We start from the raw sequence: 21606 nt of genomic DNA on the forward strand, positions 1-21606 counted from the left end.
GTTCATATTGGTAAATGGCAGTTGGATTGTTTTACGCAACAGCAGCATTCAGTTGTTTTTTTCCAATAGCGCCAAAATGACTATTCTAAATCAGTGGAAATATACACTCACCTAAAGGATTATTAGGAACACCATACTAATACTGTGTTTGACCCCCTTTCGCCTTCAGAACTGCCTTAATTCTACGTGGCATTGATTCAACAAGGTGCTGAAAGCATTCTTTAGAAATGTTGGCCCATATTGATGGATAGCAGCTTGCAGTTGATGGAGATTTGTGGGATGCACATCCAGGGCACGAAGCTCCCGTTCCACCACATCCCAAAGATGCTCTATTGGGTTGAGATCTGGTGACTGTGGGGGCCATTTTAGTACAGTGAACTCATTGTCATGTTCAAGAAACCAATTTGAAATGATTCGAGCTTTGTGACATGGTGCATTATCCTGCTGGAAGTAGCCATCAGAGGATGGGTACATGGTGGCCATAAAGGGATGGACGTGGTCAGAAACAACGCTCAGGTAGGCCGTGGCATTTAAACGATGCCCAATTGGCACTAAGGGGCCTAAAGTGTGCCAAGAAAACATCCCCCACACCATTACACCACCACCACCAGCCTGCACAGTGGTAACAAGGCATGATGGATCCATGTTCTCATTCTGTTTACGCCAAATTCTGACTCTACCATCTGAATGTCTCAACAGAAATCGAGACTCATCAGACCAGGCAACATTTTTACAGTCTTCAACTGTCCAATTTTGGTGAGCTCTTGCAAATTGTAGCCTCTTTTTCCTATTTGTAGTGGAGATGAGTGGTACCCGGTGGGGTCTTCTGCTGTTGTAGCCCATCCGCCTCAAGGTTGTGCGTGTTGTGGCTTCACAAATGCTTTGCTGCATACCTCGGTTGTAACGAGTGGTTATTTCAGTCAAAGTTGCTCTTCTATCAGCTTAAATCAGTCGGCCCATTCTCCTCTGACCTCTAGCATCAACAAGGCATTTTCGCCCACAGGACTGCTGCATACTGGATGTTTTTCCCTTTTCACACCATTCTTTGTAAACCCTACAAATGGTTGTGCGTGAAAATCCCAGTAACTGAGCAGATTGTGAAATACTCAGACCGGCCCGTCTGGCACCAACAACCTCAAAATTGCTTAAATCACCTTTCTTTCCCATTCTGACATTCAGTTTGGAGTTCAGGAGATTGTCTTGACCAGAACCACACCCTAAATGCATTGAAGCAACTGCCATGTGATTGGTTGATTAGATGCATTAATGAGAAATTGAACAGGTGTTCCTAATAATCCTTTAGGTGAGTGTATACTTTCAGTGTTTAAAATGCCATCTCATCCTTGCAGGCTTTGCACATCACAACACTTACTTCAACTACAGATTAAATGGTTCCTTGAATATTTCCATTTAATTAACCCTCCTATCGTGTTTGGTCCTTTATTGTATGAGCAAAAATTGTCCGGTCTGATTTAATTGTTAAATCAAAATGATGTGTGACATATTTTAACTAGCTTCATTTCTAGTCATTACTACAAGTTCTGCACTTACAAAATTATTATTGTTTAGACAGGTGAAAACCATCTTAAGTGTGCATGCGCCAACGTGCATGCAGCCTGTTGCAGTAACTGTAACTTTTAACTTTCTTCTTCATATCTCACGTGTGTGATTTTTGGTCGATATGTAATTTAAACTAGACTCTCTCTAATCATGGAAGTTGGGAGAGTTTTGATAAGCCATGGCACTGTTGCACAGCAACTTCATGGCCGCTTTGTTTACACCCAGGACCAGCCAAAGCTGACCGGCATGGCGCACAGGCCCACAGATATCCCCACCGAGATCTGGAGGAGGACAAAACGGCGAGGGAAGAGAGAGGGATCCAGAAAAACACTTCAGGGATGTTTCGAGGTGACAGACAGGTCCTATTTTCTGTGGAGGCTGAGGTCCTTCAACATCTGCAGGACGACGCTGGGAATGTTTTATGAGTCTGTGGTGGCCAGTGCTATCCTGTTTCCTGTTGCATGCTGGGGCAGCAGGCTGAGGGTAGCGGACGCTAACAGACACAACAAACTGGTCCGTAAGGCCAGTGACGTTGTGCAGGTGGAGCTGGACTCTCGGTCGGTGGTGTCAGAGAGGAGGATGCTGTCCAAACTACATGTCATCTTGGAAGATGTCTCCCACCCACTCTATGACATGCTGCTCAAACACAGGAGCACTTTCAGGGCAAGACTCATTCCCCCAAAATGCACCCCAGAGCGCCACAGGAAGTCATTCCTGCCTGTGGCCATCAAACTTTATAACTCCTCCCCTCTAAGTGTCTGTCTACCTTTTATTGCCATTTCTATTCCATATGCCTTGACAAGTGTGCAGTTGTGACAAAGAATTTCGGTACAGACCAGGCAACATTTTTCCAGTCTTCAACTGTCCAATTTTGGTGAGCTCTTGCAAATTGTAGCCTCTTTTTCCTATTTGTAGTGGAGATGAGTGGTACCCGGTGGGGTCTTCTGCTGTTGTAGCCCATCCGCCTCAAGGTTGTGCGTGTTGTGGCTTCACAAATGCTTTGCTGCATACCTCGGTTGTAACGAGTGGTTATTTCAGTCAAAGTTGCTCTTCTATCAGCTTAAATCGGTCGGCCCATTCTCCTCTGACCTCTAGCATCAACAAGGCATTTTCGCCCACAGGACTGCCGCATACTGGATGTTTTTCCCTTTTCATACCATTTTTTGTAAACCCTAGAAATGGTTGTGCGTGAAAATCCCAGTAACTGAGGAGGATGCTGTCCAAACTACATGTCATCTCGGAAGATGTCTCCCACCCCCTCTATGACATGCTGCTCAAACACAGGAGCACTTTCAGGGCAATACTCATTCCCCCAAAATGCACCCCAGAGCGCCACAGGAAGTCATTCCTGCCTGTGCCCATCAAACTCCTCCCCTCTAAGTGTCTATCTACCTTTTATTGCCATTTCTATTCCATATGCCTTGACAAGTGTGCAGTTGTGACAAAGAATTTCCCCTCAGTGATCAATAAAGTATTTTTGATTCTGATATGAAAATGTATTTGTCCAATCGTCCCATTTGGTGGCTGGCACAGGTTTCTGGTCAAAACTGACTGATGTGATTTTCAGAAAGAATATTCATGACAATTTCTAAATGCAAATGTCTTTTAAAACACATAGAACACTACTCCCATACATAGATGTGTGTGGTGTCCTAAGTTTCTCTGTGAGTTTATTTATTTGTCAGTTCTGTATCTGTGATTAAGGTCTGTTGTGTCTTGTGTTCAGTCTGCCCACCGTTGGTTTTTCACGGTTGCCTGTCTTTGGTTTTGATCTGTGCTTGCCTTAGTTCCTGTCTTATTCTGTAACTGTCTGGTGTTCTGTCTAATCCTAGTTTCAGTCCTGCCTCGCCCCGTTATGTTGTTTCCTACTCCCTGCCTCTGTGTTCTCGTTTTGTCTGTTGTGATTCCTGTGTTATTGTTGGTCGGTGTTTGTCTGTTGATATGGGTTTCTGTAATTGTCTGGGGTTAGATTCTTGTCTGGTATTTTGTAACATGTGTTCTGTCTGTCCCCCAGTAATCTGCCCGCCTACCTCGTTAGCCCTGATCCCTCTCACCTGTGTTGCTCCCGCCCTGCTCGATAGCCAATGTGTATAAATGTTTGGTGTTTCTGTTTAGTCCCTGTCCGGTTATAGTTGATTGATGCCTGTTTCTGCGCTACCAGTTCTGCTTTTTGGATTTTTGCCTGTTTCCACCACGCATGAGTTTTATTCGTGCCTGGTGTGTTGGATTAAAGTCCCCTGAGCTGTATGTCTGCTCTGTAGTGTTGTGCATTTGGGCTCTCTCCTGCTTTTGCGCTCACCAAACCCTGAAAGGGTTGTATGGGGAAGTTTTCTATCTGCTGGTGGAATATAATATAGTTTCGCACATTCATTTCCTGAGGCCGGTAATTTTGACAGGGAATGTCACAGATAGGTGAAGTTTAAATCAAACCATTAAAAGTCAATGAAAGTGGTCATCACTTGTTTTACATATTCAAATGCTCAGTGTGGAGGAACACACGAAGCATTTGGTCAATCAGATGAAATATACCTTATTGATTTATATATTTAATTTGCCCATAACAAAATAGCAGGGTTAAACTAAACCAAATGCTGTCATTCTATTAGAAGTTTTGGATCACATCGCTCTTGTACCATCTGTCATTAGGTTTTATTGGATGGACACTTTCACTAGATGCTCTCAATACTTATAATGTGCAGTATTATTTAAGAAGCTCCATGAGGTCCAGGAAGATTGTACCAAACAGGAGATAAAACACAGCTTGTTTCGTTGCTTGCCACTTTTAATTTTGCTCAAGACAAGAAAGAACAGTTAACTCAAGTCCAGCCTTGCTGTTGTGTCAGCCCTTGTGTCTGTGCAAAGACATACAGGTTTATTAGACTCTAAATTGCTCAAATGTTTGATTTGTCTCTCAGTGTGTTTCAGCCCTGTGTCAGCAATAGATCAGTTACCTGTCCAGGTGAACCAACTTTAATGTGATGTGGCTGTTACTGAGATTCTGATGTTAGTTGTGCAACTTGGTCTGTTAAATTGTTCACTTTGAAACTCGTTGAGAATAAAAATAAAGCCTATTTCCTGCTAATTGCTTGAGAGAAAACCTCAACACTACCAGTGATAGAGGAAGAGGAAGGAGGAGGGTTTTACTTGGTGTGAGCGGTGAACCTTAATGTGTTGATCTCAGATGACCAAGATCTAAAATGGAGAAATCATCTTTACCGTGGCTGCTGGGTAAGTTAAAATCTACTTAATGTGTGAATGTTTGTCTCCACGTTGTCTGAAACGTGTTTTTTGAGTGTTGCAGTGAGCAAACAACTTTAATACAAAGATGCAAAAACCGTCTACAGATTGAATACATTTACAACAAGAGAACGGGAATTTCAATGATCATTATTTTGTAATATGGCAGCAAAGAACAATAAAACATGAATTACAGCAGGTGTTCAATTATAATTGTTAACCATGTGTAGTTATTCTTACAATATGTAATGTATTAAACAAAAAGATGTTTACTAGGGAAGCACAATTATTCAAAAAATTATGGAAATCCCAAAATGGTCAAATGCAAATTGCAGAAGGTGTCATTTTTTGATGAGAGTAAAATGTGCAACAAAACAACATTACTGTATAATGAAGTACTGTAGTGCTTCAGAGACACCCAGCTTACATATCTTGCTCTCCAGAAGAAAACATGTTTGCCTGGTTCAGACCCCAACAAATGTCACATCATCATAATTTAATAGTTTTTCAATGAAAATGAAAATTGTGATGCAATACATAATAAGCTGATATGTAATAAGTCGTACTTTGCATCAAATAAGATTAAAATTACAAATAAGTTAATTGCACCTAAACTATGCTGTAATTGTGAATAACACACTGTTGTTGTTAACCTTTATTATTATTGTTCTGTCACGTTTTTTGGCCGCTAACTAGTCCCCCAGCTTTTGACATAGAAACTCCGTTCAAACTCCAAGTTGTCCGGCTCAGTGAGGAATGGGGTGCTATTACTTTTGTCATTGACACCTTGAATACTTTCCAAAATATTTCAGGTTTTCCAGGAAAACTTTCCCCTTCTAAGTGAATGGAGAGACTGTCAAAATCCTCCTCATACCTACTCCACTTTGAAAGCTCACCAGTTCAGCATACTTTCAGCTACAGACTTGATTTAAACTGTAAATTGGTCACAAGAAGTGAATCTATTAATGATGTATTCAGCTTTTTGATATGTTTTATGGTTTGTTCACGGTTGCTGTCGAAGTTTTATGCTTTTTTGAACTCTTTTCTGAGTTTATAATGGGTGTGTATTGCGTGAGCTAGAGTGGGTGACTCCACAGTGTAGCAGGCTCGGAAAATCTTCTTAGATTTTTCTCTTTACCTTTTGTCCTCCTGCGCAAACTGAACAACTTCGGAATGAGCAAAAATGTCCTTGAGACAGTGTACAAAAGCTTAGTGGAAAGTACTCTGAACATGCAGAGAAAGAACAAATTGCAGAGGATTGTTAACACGGCCTCAAAGATTATTAGAAAACCTGACCAGCATTTATGAAGAACGTTTAGGAAAGAAAGCTGTTGCCATTATCAATGACTCCTGTCATCCTTTACATGATGAGTTTGAATTGTCAGGGAGGAGATATAGGGTCATATCAGCAAACAAAAACATCTTTAAGAACTCCTTTGTCCCCAGAGCAGTGAGGGCTCCTAACTTGAGGAACTAAGGCTAGGCATTAGATGGAGAAGTCGTAATGTGGACATGATTATTTATTGGACTTTTGTATGTTTGTATGTAGGTAAGCTCCTCACATGGGCTTTTTAAGTCCCTCAGAGTTATAGATTTGTCTCTGTGTCCTTCCAAAGGACAAGAGTGACAGAAACCATTGGCTGCCATTGTCAGTTCAGTTGTAATGGTTACTATCCTGGAACCGGACTTCATCCAACCTCAGCTCTTGGACCAAACGGTGGTACTCGCCGAGATGTTACCTCGCTCAAAACATCTCATGAATGCACATCCGTCCTCTCTCTCTACCTGCTTCAGCCACTCCATACAGAGCAAGTACTCTACTCTGTGTTGATATTTTTACATCCAGTAAAGTTAGGTAGAACTACTTGCAACAAATGTCTCATAGCAACCAAAGCAGTCAGAAAAAACGCATCAAAAACGCCCGCTAGCGCTCCCTACTGGACATTTTCAGCTGGCAAAAAACACTTTGGTGGACACGGGCCCTTGGGAGAGAACTCACACAGCTGGTGAAACCCAGTGCTGTTCACTACCAGCTACATCATGCAAGCTCAGTTTGAAACTAGCGCTGGGGTCTGTGCAGGTTCTCCCTGCAAACTATGGTTATAACTCTGTCTGTTGACTGGTTGATAAAGAATATATTATTTCTACCTCATATTATTGTACAGTAAATGACATAAAATGTCCAACCTGTCCTTCACATGACTTTAGTCCATCAGTTAAATATTCAGTTTATTAAATTTGATGTATCTTTAGGCAGCACCTTTGTGACTCTTATTTTCAAACCTTAAAGTGGTGACTGTTTGTCATGTTTGCCTTGACTGAATACCAAACAAACAGCAAGTTTGAAACACTTTGCAATCAAAGTAGCTGCAGAGCCTTTGTAGTGTTTGTTTAACCCTTTGGTTCCTGCATGTCATTCCTGCACTTGAACAGCTCCTCAGCATTTACTCACAACTGTTCTGTTTGTGGAAATTGATCTAAAAACACTTAATGTGTTATTTCCATAACTGTTGGCTGTTTTTCTGTGCACTATAAGCAGGTTGTTCTGTGTTGTAGAAAGTCCAGATGTCTTGTTTCATGTAAAACCTCAAACCAACCTGAGTGTGATTTCTCTTTAGTTCTGACCTCACTGCTGAGCTGCACAACAAACCAAGGTGGAAAACTTCTTCTGTCACAGCTGTTATTCTTAACATGCACTCAGATATGTGTGAGAGATGTGTAGAAAGCTGTTAAAGTCCAGGAGTTTATAACTTTAAAACCAAATTAAATTAATTATTTTATCAGTAAGGTGAAAATGTTCCACAGTCATATTTAAAGAGGTTACTTTCCCCAACAAAGGAAGACTAAATCATGCCTGCATGTGTGCTGACTCAGCAGGGACGATATTAGAAGAGTGAAGTTGATCTACTGGAGAAACATATCTGAAAGCAACAAAGAATGCCTCAGAGCCTTACTGCAGTATATTCTGTTTTATAGTTTTACTGCATTATGAAATAATGATAAATAAATGGCATTTCCATTATTTTCCCATAATTGTTTTTTAATGATTAACAAATGCTTACAAAGCTAACCTGGTTGGAAGTAGATAAAAATAAATACTTGTCCGTTCCCCTGAGCTAATTACTTCAATCCAACTGTAGCACTGATGTCAAAACTATGGTGCTGGTCAGTTGAGCAGTACCCAACATGGTGTCAAGCTTTTACTGAGTGACTGTTAATTTAGCTAAAAATGTCCTCTCCAGCCTCTCTGACTGTGAGTCCCAGCAGCTCCCAGTTTTTCTTCTGGAAGTTTGTCTCTCTGAGCTGTGAGGAGGACGACAGCTCTGTTGGATGGACGCTGAGGAGGAACACGACCAGAGGAACCAGGACTCAGTGTGGAGCTGGCTGGGGAAGATCAGCTGGTTTTTCCTGTAACATCAGCTACATCGCTGCATGGGACAGTGGAGTTTACTGGTGTGAGTCCAGAGAGGGAGCAACCAGTAACACCATCAGCATCACTGTCACTGGTAAGATCAGACTGTGGAGTTAGTGTTGATGAAGCTGTGTGTAAATGATGAAATGCTGTAGTTTGTCTCTGTTTTGAGATGGACCAGTGATCCTGCAGAGTCCTGTCCTCCCTGTGATGGAGGGACATGATGTCACTCTGCACTGTAAAACAAAGACCCCTCCCTCCAACCTCCCAGCTGGTTTCTATAAAGATGGCTCCCTCATCAGGACTGAGCCTACAGGTCACATGACCATCCACCATGTTAACAAGTCTGATGAAGGCCTCTACAAGTGTAACATCAGCGGTCGTGGAGAGTCTCCATCCAGCTGGATCTCTGTCACAGGTGAGGAGCTCAAAGATAATTCTCAAACTGACCTTGTTTTGTTTTCTACATTGAGTTCAGCAGGTTTCAGGACAGCAGAGATGATTCATGATGTGACAACATTTCTAACTTTGCAATCTGCAAAGAAAAAAGAGTGAAATCTGTTTCTGAGTTTAACCCGCCATTTGATACATGATGATACTCTACTTAAACCAGACAGACATTATGAATTCACTTCTTTGTGTCTTTCTGTTAGCACGCTGTTGAATAATTTATCAATTTATTTTTTTTTCTGTGCCTTTAATTATAATTTATTGTTCATTTTAGAGAAACCCACCACTAAGAGTCCTTCTTCCACCACCTCTCCTCCTGGTTCCTCCTCTCCTCATCTCTCTGTGTTCTGGTCTGCTGTTCTATCTTTCTGTGTTCTGGTTCTTCTGGTTCTACTGGTTCTACTGGTGAGACGATGCCTCCACAGGAAACCTAAAGGTTAGACACAGATGTTTCTATTAACACTTCTGGACGTACAAATAATAACAAGTTACAAACTGTTTCTTTAAGTCAGACGTCCATCAGGATTCTCATAAATCACATTGCTACTGTTAATAAAACAATCTCACCACAGGGTCCATTTAGTGAGCTGTGGAGCTTTTGATCAAATCACATGACCTTCCTTGATTTAAATTTCTGCTCATTTTGGTTCATTCAGCTGCTGAAGAAGAAGCTGGGGATGATGACATCACAGATGACATCACAGACCTACAGCAGCCAATCAGACGCAGCAGAGGTAACAATGTTTTATTAACTCTGGTTTTCAGGGACAGTGAGTGTGCGTTCTTGTTCTTATGTGTGAGGACCAAGTTGAATTTTAGACCTTGTGAGGACATTTTTCTGAAATGAGGAGATGATATAAATGTTCATCAAAATAAATCAAATTTAAAATCATAAAGTTTTCAGACTCATTGTGGTCTCTTTAGGTTAATGACAGTGTTGGTTTTGTGCTCTGTGGTCGTCCAGTTTACTGTTTTCTTTTAACACTTGAAGGATGACATATAAATTATAAATGTACGGATTTACAGATCTCTGTACATTCTGCTCACACCCAATACATCAACATGTAGAGACAGTTCTACTGTTGGGTCTTAAACATAGTTGATCTGTTTGTTTTATTGTAAATAAAAGGTAAATTAAGTGCTTAAGTGAATAAAGTAAAGTAAAAGATGCACTCAGCAGACCAAAGACACTTGGTTGTGCACCTGCATCTAAACCACAGCAGCAACTTCCTCCTGTTCCTCCAGTGAACTGAGGTCTGACGCTGGTGTGGTTTCTCACTATAGTTTGATCTGCTTTAGCTGATGGGGATGTGTTTGTCTATTTTTGTGCTGAAATGTGTGAACTTATTTTGTGGTCATCTAGATCCCTGTTTCAGATAAATACCCTCCAGTTATATTTGCTCTTTCACCTTTCACAGTAATAAGAAGAAGAAAACTATCAAACCTGCTGCCTTTTACAGAGTCTATAAAACAACTTATTATAATTCTACATGAAAAGTAATGAAATCATTCTACAGCAGTAGTATTATTACACGTGTTGCAGTACTAGTAGTACTAGTATAAAACATTATACTAACAGCACTTGTAACAGCTGTAGTTTTAACCCTTATTTAAAAACAACTAGTTTGTGTGTGTGTGTGTGTGTGTGTGTTGTGTGTGTGTGTGTGTGTAGGTGATCCAAGTATCGTAGTTACTGTCAGTAATAATAGTGACATAGTAATGAACATTATAATAAAAGTTAACAACTTGTGCACCAGTGTTTGTGTTTATCTTGGTGACAGACTTGTGGCTCTTCTGGAGGCCTCATTGGCTCACAGAGAAGCCTTCAGGTCTTAAACTAACATCTGAACATAATAATTAATACATTATAATTATAAGTAATTATAATAATTAAGCCTTACTGTGTCACACACAAACTGAATTTCAAATAAAACAGATAAATACAACTAAACATTTTACGTATGGCTAAAACATTAGCACTAACAACTTGCAAGAAAGATATCTACACAGACACACAGTAAACATGATTTAGGAACAAAGCAGCCAATGCTGTAACAAAAATAACAACAAAAAAAATCTTTCTCACCTTAAAATTATTTTTCTTTCTAAACTTGTATGTGCTGCCACAGGGTGACACTTTTCCCCATGTGTAATAAGGACTAAACTGAGCATGTGCAGATTGAATCAGGTGATTCCTTATTGGAGAAATTTGACGTGTTACAACTGACCTGTGTCTCAAACATCTCCGGTCTCCCCAACATGAAGTAATGCAATTTGTATGTGTTTTGTTTTCCAGAGTGTAATTCAGCTGCAGTCTACTCAGCAGTGAGAGGAGCAGGAGACGTCAGTTATGGACAAATAGTCATCAGACCACAAAGGACGAGAGGTGCAGATGCTCTTTGGACAGAGACAGGCTACCTGTTTCCCCCTGCTTCCAGTCGTTATGCTAAGCTAAGCTAACCACGACTTGACTACAGAGTGTTTCTAAAACATTGAACAATTGAACTATTCCTTTCAAAGAGATGTGGGTAATAGGAAGTTCAGACGGACTAAACGTGAGGACCTCTAAACCAGTCAGGTGAAGGCTCAGGAGGGCCGCTTACATTTCTATTAGCAAGTTGACATTTTTTGTATAAATCAGCAAATTCACTTTACGGAGTAGTTTTCCCAAAATGGTTATGAATCATGGCATGTTGATCTCCACAGACAATACACTGACATTAGTGATGAAATAAATTCACAACACGTTACCAGACTGTTAAGACATCTAAGGGGATAGAAAGGAGCTCAGCTGAAAGATTGTTGATATTTGAACCCGCCAAACAAACTCCCTTCACTCCCTCAGAAGCTCCGCCCTCCAAATTCATGGACTGGCATTGCAACGGCGACTATAGGGGAGAGCCCGGACGAATGAAACACTTTTTAGATAAACTTCATTTTAAAAGATGACGTTACAGACAGAAATAATTTTTGTTGTGATCAGCAACTCCCGTGTGTTTTCTATCAATACCAGGAGCTATTTTGTACAAACGTGGAACGACATCAGTGTAAGTTGACTCGGGTGGTGATGTAAGAAACACAACGGTAAACATTTAATCTGTTTATGTTATTCTTGTTTGTATTTAAAATGCCTAACAGTGTCCTTCTTAATATTGAAAGCCCCCCTCCAGTGTATTTTGACATTTCTATGATATATCATATTTTTCTGAGTCATTTCCTTACAATGTTGATTACCCACATAGTTTGCCAAATATTTTTTGACAAATAGCTTAATTTTGTGCTCAAAGTTGTAAAAGTTGCTTAGTTGTTAAAACGGGGTGGTGACGTACGACTATATAAATTGGCACATCAGGATGATAACCTACTATTTTAATATATAAAAAGATTTGACCCCCTTGCCATTTTTTTACTGCCCCTCAGTCACTTCATCCGGGCGGCAAACACACAAAGAAAAACGCTAACGCAGTTGTTTTGTGAAATTCTCCTCTGGATAGTGAGTTACATCCATCAGTGACTTTGTTGTTTTTCTTCTCACAGCCTAAATGACATTCTGTGAACTATTACACAGAAAGTTCTCAAAAACATTTTGAGCTAAATTAACACTTGTTCCTGTAAAGGAACAGACAAAAAACAGCAGAAAGGCTGTGCTCAACTCACTATATGTAAAGGTAAATTTAGAAGTCACCTTTCTCCCATTTTGTGCCTCCTCGTCTCCTCCATCCTCCTGCCTGTGACCCACAAATTGATCAACAGCTCAATGCTTAAAATGTAGAAAAATGAGGAGTGAGGAGGTGTGCTGGAGGAGCTATAAGCGAGGATACAGCGATGCATTCTTTGCGGAAGTCTTTTCGCCAGACATGATGTTGAAAAGAGGAGTGGCATGCAGCTGGACTATCCAACCCCATGGCGGGAGCAGGACTCTATGGTGGTCTTTTGTTCATTAATATCGAATCGGGACATTTCTAATTAGGTCAACTGATGTTGTTATTGTTGAATGGGATGTGTTGATGGGCAGGCAGGATCATAAAAATGAACACTGAATAGCGGCTGGGTGAAACAGGGTGAAAGTGTCTCCCTGTGCATATTTACGCATGTAGCAGCATAACTTGCTAACTTGATCAGATGTTAATTCATGTTCTGTGTTCTTCTACACATCCAAACGGTCTCACATAACAGTCTAGGTTCATACTATGAAACTGTTCAGAGCAGCTTGAAGTGGTACGGGACTTTTTTCTCGCCTCTGCCCTCTCTGTATCAGGTTCTCTGGGTGCAATGTGACGCTCACCTGTTCCCGTTCTCTCTCTGTTGGCAGACGAGGGAGAAGATCATGCAGCCGTGAGCAGAAAGTAGCTCGTCAATGTCACTTTTTCTGAACTGGTTTATCAGGACTTTTTCATCTAACTTTTGTTTTTACTCTGGAAGTACAATACTTCTACTAAAATAAAAAAGGTAGTTAAAGTAAAATTACTGATTACTGTTAATTTAAACTTATTTGAAAAGTAACTGACTCAGACTTTGTTACAGGAATAAGAGTAAATTTAAATGGTTGCTTCCACCTCTGCCTAACATGGTATCTAGTTTTGATAAACAGACAACAAACAACATAATACATGGATACTTTAACACTTATGAGGGACTTCATAGGCTTACTTTACTCCACCGAATTCACATTCATGATGAGATAAAGTGAAACACATCAGACATCACTGGACTTCAAACTCAACATCAAATGCTGAAAGAAGCCTTTCACAGCAATGAGGTACTTTTACTTTTTATTCTAAAGCTGCTTGCACACTGCCCCGACAAACGGCGACCGACTTCAACCAACACCGACCGTTGGATCAGTGTGCTCCGTCAGTCATTTTCAGTTGGTAGCAGGCCAATAATATGTGCAAATAAGCGTCACCTTTATTTCCGTGGTAGCAAAGGTATGTCTTTGTGAAACCTTAATGTTTCCTCTAACAGAATAATCCCAGTTAAATTGTTTGCAGTTCATCAGGCCTGACAAAATGTTATTATAAGCAATAAAATTAGTCTGTTGTTGCAGATGAAATTTGTGTTTGGCAGGCCTATATGTTTAATATCCTTGTTTATATTTGGAAAACAGACTGTAGTCTTTAATTAACATGATTCACAGCTGGTTAGGCTATAAATAAAATAAAGGAAGTGTCTCTCTTGCAATTATCTTGCTTGCTCTTTGCCAACCAACCCACCTTTTACCAGTTAAAATATGTTGTTTGTAGTATTGCACTTGCCAAGTATAGTATAGTATATAGAGTATAGCTCAATCAGTCCTTATTACCACCAACATTTAAATGGCCAGTACAGTCCATATAGCCAATTCAGTTTTGCACTTACCAAAAGACTTGATTTCTTTATTAGCATTATATTTGAGTTATGGCTGATCATAGCTCACCCAGTCCTTTTAACCTATTGAATACCTTTAAAAGGCCGATACACCCAGTAACAAGTAGGTTTCCATTCGACAAAAAGGGATTGCAGCCTCGACCTTGTGAGTATAATAATAAAATAAAAGGCAAAAAAACCCTTTCTGGTCAGTTTCTGTCTGGTCAGTGTGGAACTGACAGTTGTTTTTCTGAACTTTCTGAAGACTGAAAGCAGCTACTGCCAACAATGTTGGTGTTAGTTGGGCACTGAGCAGAGTGCCAGTAGCTTTACTGGTATGTTCCCTGATCAAACACACTGCTCAAAAAAATAAAGAGAACACTAGAATAACACATCCTAGATCTGAATGAATGAAATAATCTCATTAAATACTCCTTTCTTTACATAGTTGAATGTGCTGACAACAAAATCACACAAAAATTATCAATGAAAATCAAATTTATCAACCCATGAGGTCTGGATTTGGAGTCACACTCAAAATCAAAGTGGAAAACCCTACAGGCCAATCCAACTTTGATGTAATGTCCTTGAAACAAGTCAAAATGAGGCTCAGTAGTGTGTGTGGCCTCCACGTATGACCTCCCTACAACGCCTGGGCATGATCCTGATGAGGTGGCGGATGGTCTCCTGAGGGATTTCCTCCCAGACCTGGACTAAACCATCCGCCAACTCCTGGACAGTCTGTGGATGGAGCGAGACATTCAAAAGTGACCAAAACATCAGCCAGGAAGCACAGGAACTGAGAAGTGGTCTGTGGTCACCACCTGCAGAACCACTCCTTTATTGGGGGTGTCTTGCTAATTGCCTATAATTTCCACCTGTTGTCTTTTCCATTTGGACAACAGCATGTGAAATTGATTGTCAATCAGTGTTGCTTCCTAATTTCACAGGAGTGTGACTGACTTGGAGTTACATTGTGTTGTTTAAGTGTTCCCTTTATTTTTTTGAGCAGTGTATATCTGAGCACTGCTTTAGTCAGTGTGAAGCTTCTCATTTATTCATTTTACTTTTATCCAAAGCGACTTAAAACTACTAAGGATGTCAGAGGTCGCACGCCTGTGGAGCAACTAGGAATAGAATAGAATAGTCTTTATTGTCATTGCACTGTGAAGGTACAACGAAATTTAGGGTGCTCCAACTAGGGGCTAAGTGTCTTGCTCAAGGACACATTGGTGGACATGTCACAGTGGGGAACTTAACCAAGATCTCTCACACCAGAGGCATGTGTCTTATCCACTGCGCCATCACCACCCAGCTTCTCATGTTTAGAAAATAAGAATATGTAAGAATGACACGGTAATTTACTTTGCATTTTTTCATGCCTGAACAAAATTCCCTACCCTTCAACTGAAAACACATTAAATAACACATTCAAAGAATATACAATACACCAGTTACAAAAATGTAACATGTGACTGAGTAAATAATGCCTATTTCCAGGAAGTCATGTTGATTCACAAACTGTGTGAGTTTCTTTTAAAACACCAGATGTCAGCAGAGTTACTCTGCAGCCAGCAGGATGACAGAGTGAACGTCCCTATTCTTAAAATCCAGTAACGTCCAGCATGTTCATCTTTAGAGATGGGACCCCCGATATGAGAAAAGGGCCTTTGGACTGATTCAAGCATTTAATAAAAAAACAGTTTCACTGTTCTGGATCTTTATCACTTCAATTTAAAACTGGTTAAAACAAAAAACAGGACTCTCAGTGACCATTAAACTTCAGATATGAACCACAGTTTTGATCACTTGTTCAAAGACTCTGCAACTCCAAGAACAGAAGTTTGATCTAAACTTCTACAAAATGTTTTTGTCCATTTTAAAATGAGAAATCTTCATAACACAGATATTTACAGATAATCTCCATTGAGGAACTTTACATCCTTCTCTCTAATGAATCTGTCTCTTAGTGATCTCAGATCAGCCCACCTTCATGTTAAGCCTGCAGCGCTGTCACTTCCTGCATGTGATTAAACTCTCTGTGTAGGGCCCCGTGTCTCCTGATAAGCTCTAGTGTGAAGAAGACAAACCACATGACCAATTTTATAAATGAAGGAGAGAAACCGTCACTACCCTCCCCTTCAAAGAGGAAGGAAGAGAGTTTAACTGGACGGACTGAGTGGTGGTGCAATGGAACAGACATCTTTTCTGCTCTGTAAGTACAATCTGCCAAAACTGAAATAACTGTAAACTGTTATTATTCACCCGTTAGAATTGATTGATCACCACAGGGGAAAGTAGCAAAAACTAGAAACTCACTAATGTGGTGATCAAACAGTTATTCATTGTTCAGCAATTTGAATAGTTTTTGCATCATTTTAGAATTTACCTGAAAAGAGGAAAAAAATTGACAATAAATAAAAAGTCTATGGACACCGCAGCAGGTGCAGCAACCATTATGAGGCTACTGAAATGAAATGACGTGCTACGTCTCAAAGAGCTAAAGCAGAACAGAGCATCACCAAAGTGGACATCACAGAGTCTGCGATATATTTAATGTGTTTTTCTTCCTTTATTCAATCTGAAACAGACGTCTTTAATAGTTACTTTATTAATTAAGTAGAATTCATGATTATTTAAATTTTTGTTTCACTAAAGTGTTTCAGAAAAGTTCTTATGTATAATACTATTGAGACATTTAATATCCACAAACACCCGTACATTAATTAAGGGTTTAGGGAAGATATTGCTGTATTTTTGGAGCAGTAAAACTCAAAGTTTCCCAGTTCTCTGTCTGGTCTGGTTTTATGTTAAATCTCTGGTTTCTCTTCAGTGCTGATCTCTCTGCTGAGCTGCAGGACCAGCGGAGGTGAGTGAACTCTGACAGTCAAAAGCTGTTCGCATAACGCTTTCTGGTTAAAACTAATACAAAATGTGTGTTCTGTAAAGTGTTTGGACACAAACACAAAAAGAGAGAATGTTTTAATACTAACTAAACAAATGACCAAGATTATTTACAACCACTACACAAAAACAGACTTGAAGCTACCAAAAAGAAAGAAAGTCTCTAAAAACAAGGACAAGTTGACCAGGATACAAGTTCAATCAGATTTGATCCACAATCCATAATTCAAATGCACAAAAGTCTTGAAACTGTAATTGGTTCATAGTGTAAATTTTGAAGGATGAATTTTGTCACTTCATGTATGTTAAAGTAAAAATCCAAGAATCCAACTTTCATTATGCGTAAAAATTTTCAAAAGTGAAAAAAATCAAAACTTAACCACCAAAACTGTGTGAGACATAACTGTGGGAAGTCAGGTGCTGAGGGCCAAAAAAGCTTCATGTGTTGGAGCACCAGTGCACAGAAAGCAGTGATACATTTATAATCAAAAAGATTAAAGACTACTAACTATTACACCTCTGTGATAAAAACACGCTTTTAGAGTCAACTCATTTTCCAGCATGTAGGGCTGCCTACATGGCTGCATCCCATTTTCTTGACTGGAAGGGCACCTTAAATAAATATAAAAAATACACGGCATGCATGAATCAGTTTAACAAAATAAAATGTCACAGAAAAATGTTTTGTGAATCTTTCTTCATAATGCAGTTGCAAACTTTTATTCATCAATCAATCATTATAAATTCCTCCCTGAATTCTGTCCTGCAATATAAATGAAATAAATGATAAATTGATGATATTTCCTTTATTGTTTTTGATGATTAACAAATGCTTGAATAACTAACTTCTTTGGGCTGGTTGGAAATAATAATAAAAAAGACTGGTCTGTTTCCCCCAGCTAATTACTTCAAACCAACTGTGCTGTTGATGTCCGAGCCATGGGGGGAAAGTACTGTTGCCCAGTGTGTTAGTAACCACATTGTGCTGATTAGTTTAGCATTTCCTGTCGTTCCCAAACAAGTGTCAAGCTTTCACTGTGAGACATCTGGTCATTTAGCTAAAAATGTAACGTATCCCCTCCAGCCTCTCTGACTGTGAGTCCCAGCAGCTCTCAGCTGTTTGAAGGAGAGTCTGTCTCTCTGAGCTGTGAGGAGGACGACAGCTCTGCTGGATGGACGCTGAGGAGGAACACAACCAAACGACAGGACTCAGTGTGGAGCTGGCTGGGGAAGATCAGCTGGTTCTTCCTGTAACATCAGCTACATCACCCATGGGACAGTGGAGTTTACTGGTGTGAGTCCAGAGAGGGAGCAACCAGTAACACCATCAGCATCACTGTCACTGGTAAGATCAGACTGTGGAGTTAGTGTTGATGAAGCTGTGTGTAAATGATGAAATGCTGTAGTTTGTCTCTGTGTTGAGGTGGACCAGTGATCCTGCAGAGTCCTGTCCTCCCTGTGATGGAGGGACATGATGTCACTCTGCACTGTAAAACAAGACCCCTCCCTCCAACCTCCCAGCTGGTTTCTATAAAGATGGCTCCCTCATCAGGACTGAGCCTACAGGTCACATGACCATCCACCATGTTAACAAGTCTGATGAAGGCCTCTACAAGTGTAACATCAGAGGTCGTGGAGAGTCTCCATCCAGCTGGATCTCTGTCACAGGTGAGGAGCTCAAAGATAATTCTCAAACTGACCTTGTTTTGTTTTCTACATTGAGTTCAGCAGGTTTCAGGACAGCAGAGATGATTCATGATGTGACAACATTTCTAACTTTGCAATCTGCAAAGAAACAAGAGTGAAATCTGTCAGAGTTCAACCCACCGTTTGATATGATCTTTTTAACTCTAAACCAGACTGACATTATGAATTACTGCTGTGTCTTTCTTTTAGCATGCTGTTCAATAAATTATCCATTTATTTTTTTAATTATATCTTTAATTATAATTAATTGTTCAATTTAGTGAAACCCACCACTACAAGTCCTCCTCCAACCTCCTCTCCTCCTGGTTCCTCCTCTACTTCTCCCTCTGTATTGTGGTTGGCCGCTCTATCTTTCTCTGTTCTGGTTCTTCTGGTTCTTCTGGTTCTACTGGTGAGACGATGCCTCCATATGAAACCTAAAGGTTAGTTACAGACTCCATGTGATGCAGTTCACATTTAGTCACATTTTACTGTTGACACATTTCTATTAACACTTCTGGACGTACAAATAATAACAAGTTACAAACTGTTTCTTTAAGTCAGACGTCCATCAGGATTCTCATAAATCACATTGCTGCTGTTAATAAAACAATCTCACCACAGGGTCCATTTAGTGAGCTGTGGAGCTTTTGATCGAATCACATGATCTTCATTGATTTAAATTTCTGCTCATTTTGGTTCATTCAGCCGCTGAAGAAGAAGCTGGGGATGATGACATCACAGACCTACATCAGCCAATCAGACGCAGCAAAGGTAACAATGTTTTATTGATTCTGGTTTTCAGGGACAGTGAGTGTGCGTTCTTATTCTTATGTGTGAGGACCAAGTTGAATTTTAGACCTTGTGAGGACATTTTTCTGAAATGAGGAGATGATATAAATGTTCATCAAAAAAAAATCAAATGTAAAATCAATGTTTTTTAGCCCATAAAGGTTTCAGACTGCGTTGCGTTCTCTGTTTAGGTTAATGATAATGTTGGTTTTGTGCCCTGCGATGAATCTGCTGACAGAAGCTAACAGCTCTGTGGTCGTCCAGTTTACTGCTTTCTTTAAAAACACTTGAATGATGACACACGAATTATAAATGTGCAGATTTACAGATCTCACATACAATTGATTAACAGTTTTACTGTTGGGTCTCACTCAAACATTATTGATCGGCTTGTTTAAATGTAAATTATAGGTTTATTAAGTGCTTAAATTATTTTAAATTAAAGAGAAGATGGACCAGCAGACCAAAGACACTTGGTTGTGCTCTGCATCTAAACCACAGCAGCAACTTCTCCTGTTGATTCCAGTGAGCTGAGGTCTGACGCTGGTGTCGTTTCTCACTATAGTGTGATCTGTTTAAGCTGATGGTGTTGTGTTTGTCTATTTTTGTGCTGAAATGTGTGAACTTATTTTGTTGTCTAGTTCCCTGTTTCAGATAAATACCCTCCAGTTATATTTGGTCTTTCACCTTTCACAGTAGTAAGAAGAAGAAAACTGTCAAACCTGCTGCCTTTTACAGAGTCTATAACACAACTCATTATATTATATTCTACATGAAGAATAATAAATATAATATATATACAGCAGTAGTATTATTACATGTGTTGCAGGTAGCGCCAACACTAGCAGTTAATATACCAGCAGCAGCAGTAAAAATACTAACAGCACTTGTAACAGCTGTTACTGAAACGTCACTACAAACGGCCGAGTGCAGGGGAGGTGTGCAGTGAGCTGAAATGAGGCAGACTTACGGGCAATTTCAGTACATTAATTTCCCGAATCACGGCAACCACATTCCTCTTCGACAGAGAGGAAAGACATTATGGTGGTGAATAAGAAGGAAAAGTGGCCTACTCATGATGAACGCCATGTCCTGAAAACAGGCCAGCTACAGCGCAGTTTAACACCCACATGCACAAGCACACAATTAAACAGGTAGTCCTACTCAGCGGTGACCTGTCCCCGAACTGATATCAGCCTTTAAAACAGCGGCAAGCCAAAACAATGTCATTTGCGACCCTCTCCTCCTGTTCTTTTCTCTCCTGTCTCCTCTTGAAACTACTTTTATGTGTGAATAGCATCACTTCTAGCTTGCATGTGTGCTCTGCTAGTCTACTGGTCAGATTTTGTGTTTCACCTGATTTCTGGAGTCTTGTCACAAGATCATATAGAAACTTAAGATTGGGCAGCCACATACATATTACCCAGCAATCATCACTGCATATGTGGGCCAAAGACAATAAGACTAAATTCATTCTGTTGAATCTGTGGAATCTATTTCTTTTATATTTCACCGTGTACCTTATAAAGCCTACTGCTTGCTATAGACGTCTGTGTGTAAAACTACTGATTGCAGTCAGCAGTTTTACACAGGGGAAATGCTCACATGAATGTATATATAGCACTTGATCATCTTAGATATAATACATTAAGGTGAAATGTGTGTGATGAATGAATGAAATTTGATGCATTTTTTCCATGTAAGTGACAAAGACCAGCTCGTAACTTGGCGGGGCCGCTCCTGTAAAGGACCCTAGTGCAGCGGCACCGTCTACACCTATGCCCCTGACCAAAACAGTAATATAGTAGTGAAGTAAAGTAATATAGGAACATATTGAGTAACGTAACTGGCTACTTTTATCACTGAGTAATAAGTAAAGTAATGTTATTGCTTTTTTGAGTAGTAATGAGTAACTAGTAACTTCTTACAGGTTTTGAGTAACTTCTCAACAGTGGTGCCGCCACAGGGTGATACATTTTACCTTGTGGAATAAGGACTAAACTGAGCATGTGCAGAGTGAATCAAGCGATTCATAACTTGTTCCTGATCTCTGGTCTCCCCAACCTGAAGTAATGTAATGTTTATCTGTTTTATTTTCCAGAGTGTTTTTCCGTTGCAGTCTACTCAGCAGTGAGAGGAACTGGTGACGTCAGTTATGAACAAATAGGCGACTGACCACACAGGACGAGAGCTGCTCTTTCTTTATGAACTTTGGACAA

At 40.0% G+C, this 21606-nt stretch overlaps 1 protein-coding gene and 1 long non-coding RNA gene across 2 annotated transcripts; both read left to right on the forward strand.

Annotated features, from left to right (window-relative positions):
* Positions 1 to 1806: 1806 nt before the first annotated feature.
* On the forward strand, positions 1807 to 8608 carry LOC119911991 (Fc receptor-like protein 5; the record flags this gene model as incomplete). The annotated part of the gene is made up of 4 exons (XM_038730963.1): positions 1807 to 1908; positions 7337 to 7451; positions 8040 to 8303; positions 8382 to 8608. Coding segments are annotated over exons 1-4 (708 nt in total), but the record flags the coding sequence as incomplete, so codon positions are not given.
* A 2342-nt stretch (positions 8609 to 10950) lies between these two features.
* Positions 10951 to 17115, forward strand: LOC119911698. Its single transcript, XR_005445981.1, has 3 exons — positions 10951 to 11706; positions 16053 to 16220; positions 16839 to 17115. It is a non-coding gene; the product is annotated as an uncharacterized LOC119911698 (long non-coding RNA).
* The last annotated feature ends 4491 nt before the right edge of the window (positions 17116 to 21606 follow it).

Source organism: Micropterus salmoides, unplaced genomic scaffold (assembly GCF_014851395.1).
Source record: "Micropterus salmoides isolate LMB-PRFRI ecotype aquatic unplaced genomic scaffold, ASM1485139v1 Ms_hic_scaffold_2, whole genome shotgun sequence".
In the NCBI taxonomy this organism is placed as follows: Eukaryota; Metazoa; Chordata; class Actinopteri; order Centrarchiformes; family Centrarchidae; genus Micropterus; species Micropterus salmoides.